We start from the raw sequence: 23,405 nt of genomic DNA on the forward strand, positions 1-23,405 counted from the left end.
TATTGACTGTAAAAAAGGAATGAAATACAAACCAAATTGAGTAGAGAATGATTTATAAACAAGCAAGATGAATCAATGTCAAAGCTCAAAAAGGATAATCCCTGCTATATATCAGTGTAATAATCTTTGAAATATGAGTGTATCAATGTTTGCTCCACTAGATGTTCCATCCTTTTACAGAAATGATCCGTATTCTTAATATAGTGAAAAAATTCTACTTTGGATATAATAAAAAAATACATAGTGGAGATCCCATGATAGATTAATTAATTAGCTTTTCCTTAATTTCCGTCGAGATTCTCTCCCTAAGTGCGGTTGCAACGGCTCTTTGTCTCTAAGCTCGATCTTGGTCGGTCCTGGTATTGGTCGATCTCTGGATCTCGAGCTCGATATTGATTCAAGCTTGATACTAACTGGGCTCGGTACTGATCTGTCTCTGGCTCTTGAGCTCGATAACACTACTTCATATCACAACTCGATATTGATTCGAGTTCAATATTGACTCGAACTCGATATTGATGGATCCCTGAATCTTGAGCTCGATAATCTGACTTTGCTTCTTATTCCGATGTTACAATGACGACTCTCGGTTTATCATGTTCCAATCTCGACCAACTTACACGTAGGGCAAATTCGGATTTGACCGTATACTATACGTTGATTTAACAAAAATAAAAATTCTCTTTCCTTCTTTATTTTCTCCCCTTTGCTCCCGTGGCAAGATTACTTAGTACATACTGCTAGTTAGGAGTATATGTTAGGAGTATATGTCGTGCATGCTTACATGCATTTTCGAAAGTATATACGTCCTCTTGTCTTTGGCCCTTATTATTCTTTTTTCAATTTTCCATTTTGCGCTTGGCTATGGTATAATAGTGGTAAAAAAACACAAAAAGTAAAAGGGCCACCGCCTTTTACCTGCATAATAAAAAGTGAACAATATCAACTCTAAAAATAGAAGATTTAGCAAACCATAAATGGTTACAAGATACTTTCTTGGTGGATAAGAATTAGTTCATATGGAAAATAATATCTTGAAAAAGAAAAAGGATAATTCCCTTTTGGTTTATAGTCTATTAATATATTTATTACACTTACCATTTATAATATTTTAGAACTAACGGTTTATTCTCTATAAATTCCACCCATCCCCACCACTGCCATTATCTAATAATTCCTCAAACAAATTAAAGAAGTATGTCCTTTTTTCGGTTGCTTTCTTTTTCTTTTTCTTCATCACATTATTAAGGGAAGCCTTGGTGTAGCTGGTAAAGTTGCAGCCATGTGTCGTGGAAATAACCTCTTGCAGAAATGCAGAGTAAGGCTGCGTACAATATACCTTATGATCCGGCCCTTCCCCGGACCCCGCGCATAGCAGAAGCTTAGTGCAGCGGGCTGCTCCTTCATCACATTATTGTTTTCTCAGTTTTCAGCATTCCTTTAGTTCATGTTGTTGGGATAAAGGTCAACTTTCACCATCTTTATAACCTTTTTCATGCAATTTAATAGTTTCTAAAGTATAACCATAATAACCATTACGCCACAGTCTCAAGCAAGTTAGCATGTGTATCGTACGTCACTGTCCATATTGTTCCACTTAAACCCGTCTCAACCTAATATTATGAAAAAAAATTAGTTTAAATTTTTTCAGTATATGCTTCTTTTCTTCTTTATTCTTGCTGTTTTAATGTAAAGTTAATGTAGGTTAATTATGTGTAATGTCATCATTAATCTTTCAACTAAAGTTTGGTGGTTGTGTTACATCTTTTTGGTGCTCCACCAATCAATTGCTATAGCTAGCTTGCTTAGAAATATGTTTTGTGCAACTTGAGATCTCATCATTGAAATAGTATCTTCTTTTTTCCTTTTCATTTGGTCCATCTATGGTTAAGATAGTAGTATAAATTTGGCCAGATGAGTTTCATTTTTCTCATCCATTCATTTAATCCGTTCTTTCTATTTTCTTGAATAGAATCAAAGTTCTGTTTCATAGGAAGAAAAAATGGCAGGCAGTGGTCTTAGCATTAAGGAAAGTTTGGAGGAATCCATTTTGGCTCATCCAGATGAAATTTTGGCTCTCAAGTCAAGGTACATTACTGCATAATGATATTAAGACCTAGAAGCGGATCCAAGATTTTGTTACATTTTTGAAATTATAAGTTTAGAATCTAATATTTGTTATCGCTTGTTTCCTTATTATCTTGCTGTTGTTACTGCCTGTTGCTACTAGTTTCTGTTCATCCTTCCTTGAGCTGAGTTTCTATCGGAAACAACCTCTCTACTCTCAAAGTAGGAATAAGTTATGCGTACACACTACCCTCCCCAGACTCCACTTGTGTAATTTACTGAGTTTGTTGTTGTTGTTGTTGTAATCTAATACTTGTTAGAATTTTACTGATTTTTCACATATATATCTATGACCCATGTCGAAAATACTATAGCTCATGTGCTAAATACATTAGTACCATTGTTTTGTAATTGTTTTGGTTTTGGAACAGGATTGAAACTGAAGGGAAAGGGGTAATGAAACCAGTTGATCTCTTGAACCATTTGGTTTCTGTTACTAGTAAAACAAATGGAGTAAATGTTGTACCTAGTGCACTTGTGGAAGTTCTCAGTTGCAGCCAAGAAGCTGTGATTGTACCACCAAAACTAGCACTAGCTGTACGTCCGAGGCCCGGTGTATGGGAGTACTTGTCACTGAATCTTAAGACAAAGAAAGTGGCTGAATTGAGCATTCCTGAGTACCTTCAATTGAAAGAGAATACTGTTGATGAAAGGTAAAGTAATAGTCTGCGATTTCGCTTTGTGAAATTGAAGTTTTTTGTTTGATTCTTAATGTTTTGTGTATCAATTATGTTACCAGTGGAAACATCTTGGAGTTGGATTTTGAGCCATTTACAACTGTTACAACACCAAAAACACTTTCTGACTCTATTGGCAATGGTTTGGAGTTTCTTAATCGCCACATTGCTTCGAAAATGTTTCTTGATAAGGAGATTGCCAAGTGCCTCCTTGACTTTCTCAGAAACCATAACTACAAAGGAAAGGTAGTAAAAAAAGTGTTTCTTTAAACAAGTTGTATGATTATGTGTGTATTTCTAAATATGTCAATTTGAAAACAGTCATTGATGGTGAAAGAAAGCATTCAAAGCCTGGAGAGTTTCCAACTTGTTCTGAAAAAAGCAGAGGAATATTTGCACACACTGAATCCAGAAACTCCATACTCCAAATTTGAATCCAAGTTTGAAGAGATTGGCTTGGAAAGAGGGTGGGGAAACACCGCTGAACGCGTGCAAGACACCATTAGTCATCTTTTGCATCTCCTTGAGGCTCCTAACGCGTCTTCCTTGGAAAATTTCCTTGGTAGAATCCCATTGGTTTTCAATGTTGTGATTCTCACCCCACATGGTTATTTTGCTCAAGATAATGTCTTGGGCTATCCTGACACTGGTGGCCAGGTTTGTGTCCGATATAACATATCAAGAAATTTTGCATTCTTGATCATGTTCTTTATACCATTTGAACCAACATTCTTTTTTTGGTTGTGAAATGTTGAATAGGTTGTTTACATTCTTGATCAAGTTCCAGCTATGGAGCGTGAGATGCTTCATCGTATGAAGCTTCAAGGACTCGACGATATCATCCCTCGCATCCTTGTTGTAAGTGCCCTTAATTTTCCTGGTTTGGTTTACCTCTAAATGAAATTGATTTTCTGGCTTTCTAACTTTTTTGGATTGATCTTTTTGTTGTTTTATATCAGGTAACTAGGCTGCTGCCTGATGCTGTAGGAACCACTTGTGGCGAGTGGATGGAGAAAGTATATGGGGCAGAACATTCTCATATAATTCGTGTTCCATTTAGAACTGAGAAAGGAATGTTGCGCAAATGGATCTCACGATTCGAAGTCTGGCCATACATGGAAACTTTCACTGAGGTTGGAACATAAAAACAAATAAAAATCATTGGAATGTTCTTCTGCATTTGAAAATGTCTTGCTAACTAAAGACTCATTTTTAAATTAATCATCAGGATGTTGCAGAAGAACTTGTCAAAGAATTGCAAGCTAAACCAGACTTGATAATTGGAAACTACAGTGAGGGAAATCTTGCTGCCTCATTGCTTGCTAAGAAATTTGGGGCTACTCAGTGTACTATTGCTCATGCCTTGGAAAAAACTAAGTATCCAAACTCTGACCTTAATTGGAAGAAGTTTGATGACAAGTATCATTTCTCAAGTCAGTTCACTGCTGATCTTTTTGCCATGAATCACACTGATTTCATTATCACCAGCACTTTCCAAGAAATTGCTGGAAGGTAAAAGCAAATGCACACCATCATAGTATTTCATATTTTTACCCTAGTTTATACTATTTCCATTTGTCAACTCCAACTTGTTTGGGATTGAACCATAGTTGTTGTTTGTTTATACTATTTCCATTCGCCGACCCCAACTTATTTGGGACTGAGACATAATTGTTGTTATTATTGTTTGTTTGTTTATACTATTTCCATTCTCAGACCCCAACTTCTTTGGGACTGAGCCGTAGATTGTTGTTGTTGTTGTTGTTGTTGTTTGTTTATGCTATTTCCGTTCACCGACCCCAACTTATTTGGGACTGAGGTGTAGAAGTAGTCGTTGTTGTTTGTTTATACGACTTCCAATTGATATTCGAATGTTTTTATTTTTGCAGCAAGAACACTGTAGGACAGTATGAGAGTCATACTGCTTTTACCATGCCTGGATTGTATCGAGTAGTCCATGGAATCAATTCGTTTGATCCAAAGTTCAACATTGTCTCCCCTGGGGCTGATATGTCAATCTACTTCCCTTACACTGAGAAGGAGAAAAGACTAACCAACTTCCACCCGGAAATTGAAGAACTCCTCTACAGTCCTGTTGAGAATAAGGACCACTTGTTAGTCTTCTTTATTTCATTCATTTTTCTACACCTTTTTTTTCAACAGATTGATTGATTGGTTCTTATCAACGTAAACAGATGTGTGTTGAAGGACCAGAACAAGCCAATTCTCTTTACCATGGCAAGGCTAGATCGCGTGAAGAATCTAACAGGGCTCGTGGAATGGTATGCAAAGAATGCAAGGCTAAGGGAGCTCGTTAACCTTGTGGTTGTAGGCGGAGACAGAAGGAAAGAATCCAAAGATTTAGAAGAGCAAGCAGAGATGAAGAAGATGTATGATCTTATCGAAACATACAACCTGAATGGCCAATTCAGGTGGATTTCTTCCCAAATGAATCGTGTGAGGAACGGAGAACTTTATCGATACATTGCAGACACGAGGGGTGCTTTCGTTCAACCAGCATTTTATGAGGCATTTGGTTTGACAGTTGTTGAGTCTATGACTTGTGGTTTGCCAACTTTTGCTACTTGTAATGGTGGACCATTTGAGATTATAGTGAATGGAAAATCTGGTTTCCATATTGATCCTAATCAAGGTGACAAGGCTGCTGATATGTTGGTTAATTTCTTCGAAAAATCTAAAGAAGATCCAAGTTATTGGGATACTATTTCCAAGGGTGGTCTGCAGCGTATTCTTGAAAAGTAAGCTTTTGCATTTGATTAGCACAAGTGTACAACCAAGATTTAACTTATGAACAAACTAAAACTAACCCTTTTTTTATTTTCTTTTGCTAGGTATACATGGCAAATTTATTCACAGAAAGTGATCACATTATCTGGGATTTATGGATTCTGGAAATATGCAACCAAGAATGACAAAGTTGCTAGTGCGAAGAAGCGCTATCTTGAAATGTTTTATGAATTTGGGTTTAAGAAATCAGTAAGTGTCACTTCTGTATTTTGTTTGAGCTTGTTTGTAAAGTTTGGCAATCTTCTGCTAATTTGTACTATATTTGTTGACTTGTGCATTTCAGGCTGAGAAAGTTCCATTGGCTATTGATGAATAGTTGAAGAGGCAAAAGCATCAACAAGAAGATGGAACACATAATGAAGGAGAGATTGTTGTTTTTGAATTTTTTTTTAAATCTTTTGCATTCTGAATGCAATTCCTTGTCCTAAATGCCCTTTCAATGGAGGGTTTTATCTTTCATGTTTTGTTTGAACTTTTGGGGAACAATGTTGCAACTTGTGCTTTTTTGATTAATGAAAGTCTAAATTTCTACTTAATTCATGCATTATTGCTTCCTGCCTTCCTTTTTTTTTTAATCTCAAAAAGCCAGTAATTATAGTTTTGGCCAAAAGCATCAATAATACCATGAATTAGAGAAACTCTATATCTTAGACGAATCACAACACCACAAACTACAATGATATAAATCTCTAAAACGAACTGTAATTAAAGATTATATCAATAATATTTCCTTGCTTCTAGTAGCAAGAAGTAGTCGCCTCTCTACCTCTAATATGTATCTAGTATCTACAGCTTGTTGAAAAGACATGCCTTTCTCTAAGAAAAACTATATTTTCAAGATGAAAAAGACGAGTATATGAAGTTGAAAAAGAGTATTTGGAACTTGAAAGTCGAATTTGTGTTCGGACAATGATTAGACTAGGAAAAATAGTTGAAGTTTTTGCAGTATTTTCCACTTGAAATACACTTCAAACAAATTATTCAACCTCAAATTCTCTATTACAAATTGAAGTTAAGACAGTGGACCAAATTAATATAAAAACAAACATAAATTTGGAAATAATGAGGATATCCTAATATATTCTCATTTGTGGCTTCGCACACATTTCTGTTCTATTAACTAATCCTGTTCTTACATGAGTAGCATGTGAAAAATCAGTGCCGGACAATGATTTACATATAATAGGTGTAGGGCCATAATTAAATTCTGATAGACAGGGTAAAGTGGAAACACTTGATGCTGTGTACTTCATACAAGAAGTTTGATTCACATCATTATACTCGATAAAAAGAATGAATCTAAAATTTAAAATTGGCAGGAAAGGAAAAAGACTTTAGAGATGGAATAACTTTTTCTTCCTGATTGCAGAACTTCAGTGGTAAATGATCTCTATATCTTTCTTTGCAGTCGAAAAGAACAACTTACATGTACAGGTGGTATAAGGTGGGAAAAGATGTTTCTTGAAATTCCCATTTACACTTTTTACTTTGCTACAAAATTTGCCTCATTTGTACAATCATAACAACATAAGTTTACTTAAGGAGACGCTTCCTGGTAATGTCCACTGCTACAGTCATTGCTTCAAGCACAACAATCTCAGCCGCGTGTTCCAGTATAAGCAAGCCTGACTATGTGCCGAAGAAGTGGCAAAAGCAACCAACATTTCCAGCTTGCTTAACGATGCAGGTTGTATTGGCTACACGTTTTAACCAATCTTGCCAATAATAGATAGTTACATACATGTTTATTCCTTGATTTTTCTGGCTGTATTCTTCCTACGAAGAGGCTCCCCGGGGTACAGAAGTATTGCCAGTGACAAAGCAAAGGCAAAACCAACTACTCCACTAAATGGTTGAGCTGGATAAGAACCCGTGAACCATGGAGGGAACTTTGGTTGATAAGTCAAGAAACCCCCAGTGTGTAAGATATAACTAGAAGCCAGTATCCCTGAACGCAGCCCAATTGGAAGGAAGAGGCTTCCTTGGCTTCTTTGCCGAACACCAGCAAGAGTCAGTGACAATAGCCACAAACCAGGCACTGCCCATGGTGACCTGAAAAGCAATTTTAGAGTATGAAACAAACTCACCTTGCTGGAATTTCATTTGCATATAGTATTAAGAAAAAGCAATCAATCCAACAGAATAAAAGTTTTTGGGGTGGGAAGAGCGGGTACATCCGAAGAGGCAAGATAGACAGGAGGCACATGTATAAAGACAAGAGAGCACTAAACAGAATTAAGCAAATACAGGGAAAATATTCTCAGGAAACCCTAATTCAACCATTCAATTATTCATAAGTTTCGAAAGACAGAAATTGGCAGCTCGAAGGGCAAGTAACCTAAAAACTCAGGATACGTAGATCAAAGCCCGAGTGAATAAGCAGATCAAGAATGAGGGCGCACCTTTACCTTATTAAAAAAAAAAAAAAAGGAATGAGGGCGCACCTTTGAAACAAAGCAAACGCAAGTCCAGAAACTATGATTCCACGATAATATCCCAGGTCAACAGCAATTTCATCAAGCAACCATGACCTGAAAAGAAGTTCCTCAACAGTGGCAATGCCTGTTGCAGTTGCAAGTCCTTGAACAAATAAAACAAACATCCGACCATACACCTTTAACCAGGTTAAAGCTGCTGACGAGGTTGGAGGAGCCACAGGCAAACAGAAATGGGCACAGCCAATTAAGGAGTTCACAGAATGTATTAGTAAAACAAGAACAATTCCTCCAAATAAACCTTTCAGATAATTCTGGCCCTGCAAGAAAGGCAGGCAGCATCTGAGTAATGCAAGTTAAAATGGATTTTCCTTCAAAGCTTCAAATTTGTAACGTAGAGAAATACTAACATTCAAGGCTAAAATCATAAATTGATACTTGAAGAATGTCATTATAGCCCATATTATGGTCTCACAATTAAGGCGAAAAGCAGAAAATGAGGGACAACGTGAAACTCTCCCTCATCCAATCCCTGTTAGCCTGTTACCATGGACACAAAAGGGAAAGAGAAAGAAAAAGAATTGTCTTGATGGAAACATTATTGCTAAAGATATGGTTTCTTTGCTGAATATGATGAAAACCATGGAAGTGTACATTACATCAAATATCTGGTCCAGATTCTTTCCTAGAGTGATATGCTTCATTGCATTCCAACAAAAAGAGAGGGAATTGGATCTTGCATCCATGAAGGGGTGGCAAAATTAGCCCATGAAGGGGAACTGGGCACATTTTCATGGAATGTCAAGTTTGGGCACAATAGCCCATCTAAAATTTGGGCTGATTTGGGCTTAATATGCAGCCCAAATTGACCCATCAGAAAACTTATCAAAATATTTTAAGTTTTTTTTTATATGGTCATAATAAAAGGAAAAAGGTTATATTCCTTTTGTTTAGTACTCCAATTACACAAATTATAAATACAAACAAAAAAATTAAAAACTTAGTTATAGTCGGGCCGGTTGGACTATGACACATTGTTTAGCCCATATTGACCCAACCCATTTAGTTGAGGAAATGAAAGGCCGGTTAACATGCTGAAGAAAACGCCATATAGACTAAATGGGTATAGCGCAGGTCCTTTACTGTGTTACTGTATTGCCAATATCAGACATTGTTGAAGTAAAGACAGAACCGGCTACTGATCTTCCAGCAAGGTGCTTCCTCAAGAAGTTGTCCCTTTATCAACTTTAAAGCACTAGTTGACTTTGACAAAAAAATAAAAAACGTTTACCTTCTGCATTGATGTCATATCTAGCCCATACTGCTCAAGCGGATTCTCATAGCCACGAATCCTTTTGCCCCATAAAGTAACTAGTAAGAAAATAGACATGTAGAGGCCAACAATGCAAACGAGCTCAGCAGTCCTGGATGGCTTCTGTGTTGTCCACCTTTGCACAAGTGTGAGCAGCAACGGAACGACCACCGGTGACCATAAAACAAGCACCATACCTGCAAAAGCAAGAATCCTGGTGCAAGTTCCAGAGTCAAAGCAACATCAATATAAGGTGATGAAAGAATGTCAAGCTGAGTGACAAATAACAGAGAGCTCAGTCTTAAAACTTGTTGACACATAGCTAAAATCTGCTGAACAGATGATTGAAGGCACCATTGACTCTACTCACGAAAGTAACATGTCAGTGACCTCACACTCTTGAAAAGAAACTGCGACCCTGTAATTTCTTAAATTATAGGGGCATGTCTAACAAGGGATATGAAGCTTGCCTAATAGAAAAAGCATGCTTGAAAGAGGTTCTGAGGTAAACGGCATCTCAAGATTAGCCGCACCATCCCAATGGTGATATTGAAGATCTGTAAAGAAACAGCTGCATCGCAGCTTTTTTAAAATGCAATAAGTGCATTGTGCTGGTTTATTTTACATTTTAAGAGTAGTGGTTTCTGATGCATAAATTAGTAGAATAATTTTATAGAAACCACCCCTCCCCCAAAAACCCACCAAAAAGAATGAAAAAGATCGTCAAAGAGCTGCTGCTCACTAGGGATGCCAAATGAACATATATGGTCAACAAACGGAAGTCCAGAAGGTAAACTACTTAACTACCTGGCCCAATACCCCTGGAGATTCCTAAGACAAAAAGAGCAACTATGAAGAACAAGAACTAAATTGATGAAGAAGGCCGTTTGATAAATTTAAAATCAAATCTGAAGGTGAATGTCAGGGACTAGAAGTTTCTTCATTCATGTTTCCATCCAGACTAAAGAAAGAGGTAAAAGTATGGCAGAAGCCATGAAAGGGTAATCACTAAAGTAATCCGTTCACTAATGCAAAATGGAGGTATCTATTCCATGCGGGTTAAATTCACCCACCAATGCCAATAACTACTGGAAACGGTCTAAATTTGGCCTATGATCAGTTTAACACAGCAATCTTAGTATCTAATCATGTAGAAGAGTAAGAAGAAGAAATAAACAGCGGATGTATGATGATGTCTGTGAGAATGCATGGGAGAAAAATCTCTTATTAACAATGATACAATGAGCCATATATATAATACATATTCTACTTCTACTACATATGGGATTAGGACATATTCTACTCCTACTACATATGGGATTAGGATATATTTTACTCCTATTATATATGGGACTTGGATTATTTATACATAACTATCTAACACTCCCCCTCAAGCCGGTGCATACAAATCATATGTACCGAGCTTGTTACATATGTAACTAATATGAGGACTAGTGAAAGACTTGGTGAAAATATCTGTAAGTTGATCATTTGACATACAAGGCCACTAGACTCCCCTGAGCAACAATTCCCCACTCCTTTAGCTAACTCAAACTTTTCTGGGAATCACTGTTCACGCAGGAAAAAGTGCATTGTTCACGCTAATGAGGGGATAACGCAAATCAATCTTGAGTCGTCAACCGGAAAGATGCACGGTGACTGACTTTTCTATTCCAATGGGACTGGAATGTCTGGGGTTTGGTCGCACAAGGGTTTCAGATCTGATGGTGGTACTGGTATATGCACAGTACCACTGTACCAGTGATGAACCCCGGGAACAAGAGGAAGTTGCCGGAAAATTGCACGGCGAGATCTTTCTTCCCGGATGTCGCTGGAATGACACACAACGATAATTTTCTCACTGAAGCTCTGATACCATGTGAGAATGCACGGGAGAAAAATCTATTTTATTAACAATGATACAATGAGCCATATATATAATACATATTCTACTCCTACTACATATAGGACCTTGGATTATTTACACATAACTATCTAACAATATCTTGCCTTTCTTAGAAAAGATGTCGCCTTATCCTGAAACTTACCTTTAGCTAGTTTTCCGTAAAAGATTCAAATTATTTCCTTTTACAAAAATTGTTTCCTTTATTCACAAAATTAACACATACTACAGAGCACATCGAGCATTGGGAGATGGGTTTGGCTTCAAAACAAATACTTTGTCAACATTTGTAGTTAATTCTTTCATCCAGCACCTAGAACATAGATAAATGACGCAATACTTCATATCATAGTAAAATGACGCAATACCTTACCTCTGGGCCAAAGGACGTTCAGCAATGCGCAGAAACGAGATGAGCTTGTCAGTTAGATTAATAGCACCTCGTACACCACCCCAAAGCAATGCAACTTTTGCGACCAATTTCAGAATGCCACCCTTCTGTCCCAATTCTGCCAACATTGCCACCAACCTATTAAAATAAAAAGAGGATTTCAACTGGTTTCAATAATAACTTGAAGTTAAAAAAAAAAAAAAAAAAGGGCATGCTGTAAAGATTATAAGACCTTTCTTGATCCACTGCACCATCTTTTTTCATAGGCACCACAGGACCAGCTACAGACATGGCTTTTTCAGCAAGGCTTGTGACTATGTTATTGTGAGATTTATCATTTGATTCCTCATCAAGCTTGCCCACTTCCTTGCTTTGATTTTTCTCATCCTCGAAAGGCTTGGGAGAATTCGCAAATGTTTCAGCATCCTTTAAGCACATTCGTGCGAAATATTAGAAGAGTTCATATAGAAAAAATTGACACAGATAAATTAAGAATTGGGCAGTATAAATTCATAACATTTCTTTATCTGTAAAGTGTGAACTAATAATCCCCCCCACCCCCCCACCCCACCCAAAAAAAAATAAAAAAATTAAGTGTATGAACAAGAAACAAGCCAGTTCAATTTAGGATTCCACTGAATTCTTGCCCAAAATATCCATTGCATTCTGCTCAAGAAGAAGGTAAATTGTGGTCTCTTTAGGCCATTAACAACGATGAAGAAGTAGATGGATATGTCCCTAGTTCACGAGTTCACACTCCACCATATAGAGGCTATGGTTAATGCCCTCCCAATCCTTTTCCGGGGTAAATAAGGTGAATCGTGAAGAAATGCATTGTCTTCCTTGTCAAAGCAAGATATTCAATTGTAAGTTCTGGTCAATCTCTACAGCAAAATGGTGGAAAAGTAGTTTTTAGATTTCCCAAAATGCATGAGATTCATACATGCCAAGAACTAGCCTAGATGGATAATGCAAAGAAGGTGATAGCTTATTATATTGAATAATAAGCAAGGTTGTCCAGTTGTTGCAACCCGCTCTAAGTACTACTATCAGCCAACCTTTTGACTTTTACCTGTTGATGGACAAGGAATGCCGATGCTCCGAGGGCTGCCGTAACAGCTCCAACCATAATATATTTTCTGTCTGAATTTTCTGAATCAGCTGCTCCCTCAACTTGGCAAAGTGGACTTTGCAATCCATAGACTTGTTTATCAGGATGCTTTTCATCAATCTGCTTGTTGTCTGTTTGAATAGAATTTACTTTCCCTAGTTCACTTATTTCATCAAGGACCAACTCTTTGCTTTGGCCGCTACTGTCTACTGCATCTACATCAAAAAACTTTCTCAAAGCAGCCAGGCTGCAGCCTACAATAACTCCAACAGGTAATACCCTTCTCAAGTAACTAGTTCCCTGAACTGCTGATGAAATAGCATGCACAATATGCTCTGCCTGAAGCGTACCCACTTTCTCTGAAGTACGGTTCTTACTCTTGATAAATGAAACAAGCTCCTCTCCATGCCCTACAGCCTGAGAGATAGCATTTGCAACATGTTCCAGTTCACTGAAGAGTTTGGGCTGCATTTCCTTCATGTCCGCAGCACTTACTTTTCTTCCAACTTCGACCTTTATAGCATCCACTATAATATTTCTGAAAAATAAAGCAGATCCATTTGCGGTGTCATTATCAACTTCAACATTCTCATTAGAGTTGTTTAACGTCACACATTCTTCATCAGGATCCTGGATTTCATTGTCAAATATCACATAAGATGGCTCAATAACATTATCCATATTAGTTGTTTCCCGAAGCGAATCATGCTGCATCTCCACATGAATTCTGTCATCTCCTGCAACTTCATCAGCTAAATCACTGTTACTTCCAGTCTGCTCCAAAAGTTTCCATTGTCCTTCTTCTGGGAAGTAGTCGAGAAACAAAGCTGTTGTGGTGTCTAAATCTAGTGGTTTGGTTATCACAGTCTTTGAACTTAAATAGTTTCGAAGATATTCTTTGTAAAGTGGATCTCCATAGGAATTGATAGACATGTAGACAGGAACAGTTTTTTGAATGTAATCCAAAGACCTAAGTGAATCCACTGCAGGATCTCCATTGACAATTTTTTTTCTCCTCTGATCACTTTCTGCGTGGCTTTCTCCACTAATTTCCTGAAAATTGACGGTATCACTTTGAACTTCACCAAATACAGTGGCATCTGTTCTGTATTTTTCTTGGGAAGGTGAGCATACTTTGCTCTTCTCAACATCATCTAATTCTTGGTTATCAACTGTAGGGTGATTGTTTGAGATGGAGCTAGTATTTTGATCAAGAACCTTGTCTCTGTCCTTAAGTCCATTTTCTCCGTCCCCATTCTTGATTTCACTTTTCTTAAGTCCATCTTTATCATCTCCATTATTGATTTCACTTTCCTTGTTTCTTTCCCCTTCCAACTGAGTGATCATATCTTCAAGTACATGAAATACACTATTAACTGCTACCTGAGTTGAATCATCAATTCCAGTCAGGGTATCCAATGCTTGAGAAACATCAAAACTTGGTGCATTAGGAATAATTTGATTTGATTCAGTCTGCATACTTCTTTCTTCTCTTTTGACAGTATCAGAAACTTCGTTTTCCAGTACGTTGGTCTCTGAAGGGGATGCCGCAAATGATATGTTATCCTCTGTCTGGGTGGCAGATGTTTCCTTATTCGGATCACTAGAAATATCATCATTTTTTTCTTCCTTTTGTTGGGTAGAGATCTCTTCTTTCAAGTCCGCCTGACGTTTCCCACCATCATGCTGTACTTTGGATTGCTCGGCAATCACTTTCTCAGTGCCACCATCCACTTCAGGCGCACTTGAACTCTCAAGTTTAGCTCCAGCTTTTGACTCATTTTCCCTGTAATCAGAAGTTAGGGCAGTGTTTTCTTCAGAAAGATTTGCACTTTGATTACTCTCCACATCGTTTCTATCCTTCTTATCTAAAGCAGGAACTTCACTACCATGGCTACTCATTTCTTGAGACTGACTTGTATCTACAGATTTTTGCGCGTTCTCCAACAACTCAGGTTCTGAAACTAGGTCTTGAGAATGCTTTTCTGTGCTAGAGCCGTCATTATTAAATTCTTCTGAAAAATCACCAGCCCTCTTCTTCCCATCTGATAAGTGAGGAGTTTCACTTCCACCTTCTATACTTGAAAATCCTCCATCCTTTTCTATCTTTGACTTTACTCTAGATGTCAAGTTTGGAATATGTCCAAGATTTAGTAGTCCATCAATTTTGAGATTTGAACCGTGATTGTGCAAAATTCCAGATACAGCAGTTGTGAGCTTTCCACGAACATCATCAGGTACGGCATCTTGCAAAGCTTTCATTATTGTCTCCCCTTGACCGACAGCCGTCAGGACCTGCCACAGTTTAAACAGGTAAAGTCTAGAACATATAGCAGTTATATAGCCTATCCAATGAGTAGAGTTGGCTCAGTTTACCTCCAAAAGAAAAAAGCAAACTGTTTTCAACAAATTACCAAAAGTCATAAGGTAACAGATAAGAAGTACCTTCTTCTTCTGTTCTTCTGTTAGTGTATCAGGCATTGTCACATCAAGCATATTCATAACTAGTTCTGCAGCCTGTAACATGCCTCTTTCACCATCGACAGGACTTCCAGCCTCCTCTCCTCCTGATTCTGCATCAGCAGCACTACCATTTTGTAAGGTGCTAAAGGTCTCTTGTAGCTTCTCTGTGCTCCGAAGTTCTTTTCCTGAATCTCTTCCAAATCTCGCAGCGGTATCTCCTCCTTCAAATATTTGCAGTGAAGGATCTAAGGAGTAACCATCTAAAGCATCTGAGTTAGGAAGATCCAAGAGCTTGTTTGATCTAAAACTTGGATAAGATGGTTCACGCACAAGAGTAAGACCCTTGGATGGATTAATGGTAACATCAACATCTTTCAGAAGAGGATGACGACCCTTCAAAAGTCCGAGCTCTGCAGCTGTGAGCCACTGCAGACGAATTTTGGGAACCAAAATAAATAGGGAGTATGGAGGAGAAAAAATGAAACCATGACAGATAACAGTCACGATCCTCACCTCAATAGTAAGATGCTGGCACCAAGTTAGCGTTGATCTGCCATTTGTCGTTTCATCATGTGGAAAATAAGAGCACAACAGTAGGCTTGTATATGGATTTTCTGCTATCGAACTGCGTGGAACAGAGAACAAGGGAACTGACCCTTCATCGCTCTGAAAAATCAATGAAACCAAGAAGTTCACGATTTGTCCCAATTTATAATCAATTTTCAGGACAATGCACATAGAATAAAACATGTTGAAACTTGAAAATTAGTTCTGGATACAGATATTTAACTATACTATTTCTGATTGCAGCTGTTAACCAATTTCAAGCCTGCAGGTGCTCTCTTGAAAGAGTGAAGCAACACCGTCTTTTGCATTTTATGGACATCAGACCACGACGGTTTAAAATTATCATGGAAGGACCACAAAAGATCTAGGTTGCTCGGACTCGGGTGTGGGTGTCCGATACGGGTGCGGATCTAGAGGTCACATCCTTCATGATCTAAATTTAAAGATTCGAGGGTACGGATCCAGGTACGGATACGGGTGCGGTAATTCGGCTAAAAATAATTCAATTATTTAAAAATAGAGTTATAAAATTATGTTTAAATTATGAGACATTATGTGGAAAACTTACAAGGTATTCCGAGAAGGAGAAAATATTGAACAAGAGTAGAATTTTAGAAGGAGATAAAAGGAAAAATACTGACATAGAAATATACAAGGTATTCCATTTTCTTCCATATCACCCTAACTTTTGATTTGCTTTCAAAAATCATTGTATCTGTCCCAAATTTCTCCGTTGATTTTGGTCAAAGTACCCAAAATCGGTTGACCAGATCCGACACGGATCCCACACCCATACCCACACCCACGTCGTGTCGACACGGGTGCGGCACTGAAAGTGAAGAGTCCGAGCAACTTAGCAAAAGATTGTAGCCTCCAAGAAAATTTAACTTTTCAGAGCATTGTCCATTTCCAATTACATTCTTCCCTTTACTTTCATATACAGGGGGTCAAAATAAGCATGCATGCTTCACAGCCTTATTTAAGCATTGTCCATTTTCTCCTTTTTTTTTCCAATAAACTTCTCTTCATCTTACTATTATATGTCTGTCACACTGTTTCCCATAGAATATTTTTTCCTTGCTATTCTTCCTTAAACACCTTGATTGTTCTTTCACATTCTGCAACTCACACTATTCCTTGTGACCTTCAAAGTTTCAACCAGTGTTTTATCTGTAATATCAAGGGAAAACGAGGTGCTTTGAACATTGACCCAAAAAAAGAGGTGCTTCGAACATCAATAGCTTCTGATCTTGGAAGTTCAAATGTTTGCTCACAGGAGACTCAAAACTCCTCAATGTCATCCAGGTATATCATCTCCTTAGCTAATTGAGCTGAAACTTGAGATGAAGATTCTGCAGCTCCTCTCCTTGTATTTCTCCCCAAAGTAAAGCAATTAGTTTTCTTAGAATCCCTTTAAAATACAGGCTCAAGACTAGAAATTGGGTTGGGATGAATAACTAAGCATAGCAGAATTTGGAACTATCAAGCTGTTCACTGAAGCTATTCGAAGTGTGTTGACAAAAATGTTGACAGTGCTGCAGGGAGCAGGTCTTGGTAAGAACAAACATCATGGTGGTCTTTGATAACAACTAAGAAGCAAAAGGTCGTTGGTATGGAAGGGGAGGGGTATTCAGATAAAACTTAAAGAAATCAGATTGGATGGACAGAAGTGTCCTATGTTACTCGGACTCTCCGAAAATGTTTCCAGATCCTCCAAAAGTAGTGTATTTTTGGAGGATCGACACGGGTGCCGCCGCATTTTGGAGAATCTGCGGTAATATAGGTTTTTGGTCAATTCCTCTAAAAAGCAAAATGGCCTTTCAAAACATTACCTGGATAAAAAGAAGAGGAATCTTTACTTTGCCAACCACATCCCTTGTACTGGATTTTGCATAGAAATCTTCGATAGAATTAAATCCATAAGATACCATTGATATTGCTTTCTCAAAGTCCCGAACAGATGTCGCGAAAAGAGCATTTTCAACATCAAAGCCTTTTCCATGACCTTGAAAGAGTTCCTGCATGCATCTTATAAATGTTAAAGAGTTGTCAAGCTTCTATGGAACTCTTAAACATAGGGCAACAACGTTCAGAGCACTGCCTCGTACAACAAGCTGAACATGATCGAAAGGCCATGAAACATGCGTCAAATGAAAACTCGTTAATCCTACAGTGACAGCTTTATGTAAAGGCAGAGTCTCTACCTTGTTCGATTGCAATATATCTACTAAGCCACGTGTGAGCTTTTGGTCCACAGCAATGTGACAAGGCGTGGCTCTTGTTGCCTCCTCTAGGTCAAAAGGATTGTTTATGCAAGTAGCAGCTGTAAGAGGTGTTTTTTCTCCAACTTCAGCCAGATACTTTGTCAACATGTTGGCTCCATAACCCCAGCCCACACTCATTATTGTTGACCACGGCCTTTTCTTGTTGATAAATTGGACGGCTGTGGAGATATCATCGCTGTCAGCAGCTGTAAATAACCTACATAAATAAAGTAGTCATCTGTTCTTCCATTAGCTTATTACAAGAGACATGCTGAATGGCCATAACTAGAAGCAACTATTTTTTAACTATCCCGAAGCTAAACCACATGATTGGCATTTAAATCACTGATTTGTTCGATCAATTTAAAAAAGAGAAGGACTTATCTCCTTTCTAAACTACATACGGATACAGGATTTGGACTTTATGGGTTTGAGTTCGGGATTCATCCACAGTCTTTTGGTGGGTTCAAAAAGTATTATTTGTACTTATCTAGTGAATTTTTTAATCAGATATACAGGGGCGGAGCCAAAGTTGTTCTGAAGAACCCATAACATCTACTTCCTCCGTTTAAAAAAGAATGAAACTATTTCCTTTTTCGTCAATTTTAAAAAAATAACCCCTTTCTAAATTTGGAAAGAATGTAACCTTAAACTTCTCATTTTACCCTTAATGAGACAATTTATAGCCACATAAATATCTATGTATTGTTTTGGACCACAAGTTTCAAAAGTTTCTCTTTTTCTTGAACTTTGCACCCAGTCAAATAGGTTCATACAAATTGAAATGGAAGGTGTACACTACATCCACCCCTGTTCTAAACTAATAAGTTTTGCACACAACGGTAAGTAGGAAAAGGCTATCAAGAGTGCTAAGTAAAACCTACAATACTCCTTTCTTATTTTGACAACAAGCTATTGTTACACATAAATTGTCTGTAACAGCACCTAGTTAGTTCGGATGAGAGAAACGGAAATAGTTCTGCATTCAGTTCATAACAGGATGGTAATGCAAAATCAGCTGCATTTAAAAGAACCAAAGGAGGAACAATATAAGTACAAACACATGATTACTAGTAGTTGAACGAGATTGCAATTTCTCACCGCGCAGTAGTCAACGGCGAACCAGCACAACCTCTAGGATTCATGACAAGAGGGAAACATCCTCTCCTTAAACTCTCAACAACAAATGCTCTAATATTCTTATTCATACTTCCCTCAGTTGTTCCCGGTACAATCACAATAGCAGAATCCAATCCATATTCTTCTTCCAAATCCAAATTCGCTGGCCAATCAAGCGACACGACTCCTCCATCCTCCGTACTCAAACATACTCTCTGATACACCAACTTCTCATCATCACAAGTACTCTCATAATCATCCCTCACCTGAATTTTCCCACTATTTAGCCTCACAAAATGCCTGTCTTCCGTCACAAGCCTCTCGTTCACCTCCTCCATAAGTTCACTATCCCGAAACGAAATTGACGGACAACGTAGAACTACAAACCGATTAAACGGCGTCGGACTAGTGAATAAGATCCATTCTCCGAGGTCCGAAACAGAAGTTTCTAGAAGTTTTACTGACTTTTGCGATTGAGACAAGTGAAGAGCAAAACCAGAGATAAAACCTAGGGCTGGAGCAATTAAATCGAGTGAATTTACAGAAGGAAATTGAGAAACTATGTTTTGAAATAGATTTTCTAATGGCATAGGATTTAAATTCCGAATTGCGAGAACCGTATGATGATGATTCCGTTTCAACTTCCGATGCTTCCATCGGCGATGAAGTATTGTTCTTCTACTGCGAACACTGAGATTTCTCTGAAACGTTGAAGGAAAGTGAAAATAACTGCTACTACAGGAAAAGCTCATCGAATGTTCGTCGCATATACACAAAAATTGGATCTTCTGGATTGAAATTTGGGGATGATGAGCTTGGTGTTGAAGGTGGAAGTAGAAAGCTCGAGAAGCAGAAAAGAGAAGGAGAAATCGGACGGTGGAGAATAACGGAATGGGAAAGTGAAAATGAGGGCTCGTGGGCCAAAATTTTGGGAGTTCGGTTACGGTTAAAAATGGAGTCGGTGGGACCCGCTTCACCACAGAGCGCGCGAAAGGACCCTTACGTGGCGGAAAAGCATGCCGTTGCTTAAGTTATCAACTTTCAAACCATATATTTTAGTAAAGATAATAGCAGGGTGCCTTTTTTTGGGGCTGATCTATATAGAAACAAGTTTTTTTAGTAACTGATCTTTAGGTTATGTTTATAATATATGTTTTCATAACAGTACTTTATATAACAGCCCAAAAATATCAAAATAAATAAAATTGCTATTGAGAAATTTGACCGTATAACTTAAAAATGCTGTAGACATATGCTTTTTTCGAACTTCGCGATGCTATTCTCTTGCAGTTCAAAATTTTCTTGAAATTCATGAAAACTTGTCCGAACTTCAGGAAAATTGCCTGAAGTTCGAACTGAGGCCGTTTGAACTTTAAGAAAATTGTGTGAATATAAATTTGTTCTTGCCACAAGAAGTAAAATTCTATGATCTAATATGTGCATCTAGGGGCGGCTCGACGTATTTTGGGGCCTAAAGCCAAATTTTAATGAGGAGCCTTAATGTTTTAATTTTTTTATTATTATTTGAAGTCAATTTTTCTAGTTTTTTTAGATGCAAAGTTACTAATAATTTTCTTATAATCAATTTCTCCTAATAAGTCTTTCTCAATTGACAATATAGCTAACCCATTTAATCTCTCTTGAGACATTGTTGATCTTAGGTACGATTTTATCAATTTTAATTTTAAAAAACTTCTTTCCGCTGAAGCAACGGTAACTGGAATTGTTAACATTATTCTACAAGCAATATAGGCATTTGAAAAAGAATCAAGTCTCTTTATTTGATTGAGTATATCAATTAAACTATTATCTTCTACTTGTACTATTTCCCTTAATACTTTCAACTCAAAAAATAAATCTAAACCATCAATATCGGATTGATTATTATGCTTTAAGAAAAAATCAAGATTAAGGCAATGTATTTTTAAATTTCCATCATTTAGTGATCTTAGTTTTTTACCACTAAATAGAAAACCAAAAATATTTTCATATGCTTCAAATTGTTCAAATCTATTTTGAAGTGAAACAATAGCCTTGTCTGCAATGTATAAAAAGTAATCAACTCTAAAGGACTCTTCAAGAGACTTTGAGATTTCATTATCAACATTCTCATCAAAATTTTTCTTCCTAGATATCACACGTTTCTTACAAAATTCGGATTCGATATTCATTTCAAATGCAATTTCTTTGGCAGAAATCATAGCAGTTACAAATCCTTCTTCTCTATATTTGTTAAAAAAAGAAATCAAACCTTTTAATTGATCTATGGAAACATCAATATGCATGTCTTTTGACTGCATACTTTTACTAACTGAATTAACAACAAATAATATATCATACCAAATAGTCATACCTAATAAAAATTCAAAATTTTCGAGTTCATATGTTACTAAGGAATTAACTTCACTTTTAGTTTTTGGATCATCACTAATTTCTACTAATTTCAATAAAGCATCTCTTATTTGTGGAGTTTGAAATCTTATTGCTTTAATACTTTCAATACGACTTTCCCAACGAGTTTGTGACAATGATTTAAGAGTTAGACTAGGTACACTATCCTTTAATACTTTCCATCGCTTAGTAGAAGATGAAAATAGTGAATATATACGTTGTACCACTCCAAAAAATGATATAGCTTTTGTACAAGAATTAGCCATATCACAAAGTAACAAATTTAGATTATGACAACCACATGGTGTATAAAATGATCTAGGATTTACATCAAGAAGTCTTTTTTGCACTCCTTGATGTTTTCCCTTCATATTTGACCCATTATCATATCCTTGCCCTCTTAAATTATCAATATCAAGTCCAATATTTTTTATTTCATCTATAATAACTTCAAAAAGACCTTTTCCGCTTGTATCATCTACTTTTAAAAATTCTAAAAAAAATTCATTAATTTTTATTGGAGTTGCCGAAATATCCACACTCCGCAGTATAAAAGACATTTGTTCTTGATGACTTGTATCTGGAGTGCAATCAAGTATGATAGAGAAATATTTTGCTTCTATAGTTTTTTTTATAATTTTATTCTTAATTTCACTTGTCAATAAGTTTATCAATTCATTTTGTATTTTATGCCCAAGGTAATGACTATGAATTTCATCATGCTTAATTCGTCGAATATGTTCTTGCATGACAGGGTCAAATTCTGAAATCATTTCAATTATACTTAAAAAATTTCCATTATTCTCTTGATATATCTTTTCATTTTTTCCTCTAAATGCTAAATTATTTTTTCCAAGAGTTTTGATCACGGCAATAATTCTTGACAATACATTTTTCCAATGCTCTCTATCTCTATTGATTTGTTCTTGAACATCTTTATCGATTGTTTTATCTTTTTGCAGTCTTATTTCTAAATCAATTCATGCAGCCATGTTAATAATATGTTCATTTGTTGTTTCATGATTTTTGAGCTTAGTACTAATATTTCTCCAATCATTACTACCTTCACTAGTTAGTTTACTACTACAAGTTTCGGAACTCAAACTAAATAACTTACAACAAAAACAAAATACTTTATCTAAGTCTTTAGAATAAACTAACCATCTTCTATCATGTCTTTCACCATTCACCAATTTTTGAATATAATGTGTAGTAGAAAAATGTCTTGAAAATGTATCATTCGGAAAATTTGTGTCAATTATTCTAATTGGCCCCTTTTCTACTAATAGATCTCTCAACTTTGTATCTATATTAGTCCATTGACTAGGATCATATATATTTATAGGAGTTGAATTATTTATTTCATTCATAAGCATCAATGTATTATTTTGAGGATCTATTTCCGACTTGTCACTTACTTATTCTTTTTCTACTTGAATATTATTAATTTTCGAATTATCTAACTCAACAGAATTACTAACTTGCTCATCTAGAGAACACTCTCACAACTTTTCTGATTCAAGATTTTTATTATTCGATAAAAATTTGTCAAGAGCACCTTTTTGAGATTGTATTAGATTTTGAATTCTTATTCTTTTCTTGAGTTTTTCATAACCAGATTCACACTTTGTATTTGACATACTTATCTTCTAATAATATTAAATAATCTTAAAATGCACTAAATACCAAAATATTAAATTTTAAATGAGAAAATAATAAAAAGATAGAATAAATAGCAAAATATTAAATTTTAGATGAGAAAATAATAAAAGATAGAATAATAGAACCTGGTTCAAAAACGGATAGCTTGATATGAAATTAAATTTTCTGTTCGAGT

The 23,405-nt window shown here is 36.6% G+C and overlaps 2 protein-coding genes and 1 pseudogene across 7 annotated transcripts; 1 reads left to right on the forward strand and 2 right to left on the reverse strand.

Annotated features, from left to right (window-relative positions):
• Positions 1-1,927: 1,927 nt before the first annotated feature.
• Positions 1,928-6,148, forward strand: LOC107789130 (sucrose synthase). Its single transcript, XM_016610900.2, has 11 exons — positions 1,928-2,088; positions 2,499-2,780; positions 2,867-3,050; positions 3,126-3,461; positions 3,564-3,662; positions 3,764-3,937; positions 4,033-4,316; positions 4,694-4,918; positions 5,000-5,563; positions 5,657-5,801; positions 5,896-6,148. Exons 1-11 carry the CDS (start codon positions 2,003-2,005, stop codon positions 5,926-5,928), a joined length of 2,412 nt encoding a protein of 803 aa, XP_016466386.1. The 5' UTR covers positions 1,928-2,002; the 3' UTR covers positions 5,929-6,148.
• A 797-nt stretch (positions 6,149-6,945) lies between these two features.
• Positions 6,946-20,106, reverse strand: LOC107789128 (uncharacterized). 6 transcript variants are annotated; one of them, XR_001648787.2, is made up of 11 exons: positions 19,160-20,095; positions 17,999-18,275; positions 17,627-17,812; positions 15,741-15,893; positions 15,210-15,653; positions 12,726-15,059; positions 11,886-12,079; positions 11,636-11,771; positions 9,339-9,573; positions 8,057-8,367; positions 6,946-7,664 (listed from the first exon to the last, which is right to left on the reverse strand). XR_001648787.2 is itself a non-coding variant. In XM_016610896.2 (11 exons), the coding sequence occupies exons 1-11, from the start codon at positions 19,927-19,929 to the stop codon at positions 7,358-7,360; spliced, it is 5,367 nt and encodes a 1,788-aa protein (XP_016466382.1). In that variant the 5' UTR covers positions 19,930-20,106; the 3' UTR covers positions 6,946-7,357. The 6 variants fall into 6 exon arrangements, 3 of the variants coding, with proteins under 3 accessions (XP_016466382.1, XP_016466383.1, XP_016466385.1); XR_012703097.1 differs by having other exon boundaries at positions 11,631-11,791; XM_016610896.2 differs by having other exon boundaries at positions 11,636-11,791; positions 19,160-20,106.
• A 591-nt stretch (positions 20,107-20,697) lies between these two features.
• On the reverse strand, positions 20,698-22,938 carry LOC142167937 (uncharacterized; annotated as a pseudogene).
• Positions 22,939-23,405: the final 467 nt, after the last annotated feature.

Source organism: Nicotiana tabacum, chromosome 2 (genome assembly GCF_000715075.1).
Source record: "Nicotiana tabacum cultivar K326 chromosome 2, ASM71507v2, whole genome shotgun sequence".
Classification (NCBI taxonomy): Eukaryota; Viridiplantae; Streptophyta; class Magnoliopsida; order Solanales; family Solanaceae; genus Nicotiana; species Nicotiana tabacum.

Coding starts and splice junctions, on each gene's coding strand:
- LOC107789128 (XM_016610896.2), bottom strand. CDS start 19,929: ATGAGCTTTTCCTGTAGTAGCAGTTATTTTCACTTTCCTTCAACGTTT. Junction 18,276..19,159: donor TCGCCGTTGACTACTGCGCG/GTGAGAAATTGC, acceptor TTATTTATGTAG/GTTATTTACAGCTGCTGACA. Junction 7,665..8,056: donor GCGTTTGCTTTGTTTCAAAG/GTGCGCCCTCAT, acceptor ATTGCTTTTCAG/GTCACCATGGGCAGTGCCTG.
- LOC107789130 (XM_016610900.2), top strand. CDS start 2,003: ATGGCAGGCAGTGGTCTTAGCATTAAGGAAAGTTTGGAGGAATCCATT. Junction 3,051..3,125: donor ACCATAACTACAAAGGAAAG/GTAGTAAAAAAA, acceptor ATTTGAAAACAG/TCATTGATGGTGAAAGAAAG. Junction 5,564..5,656: donor CTGCAGCGTATTCTTGAAAA/GTAAGCTTTTGC, acceptor TTCTTTTGCTAG/GTATACATGGCAAATTTATT.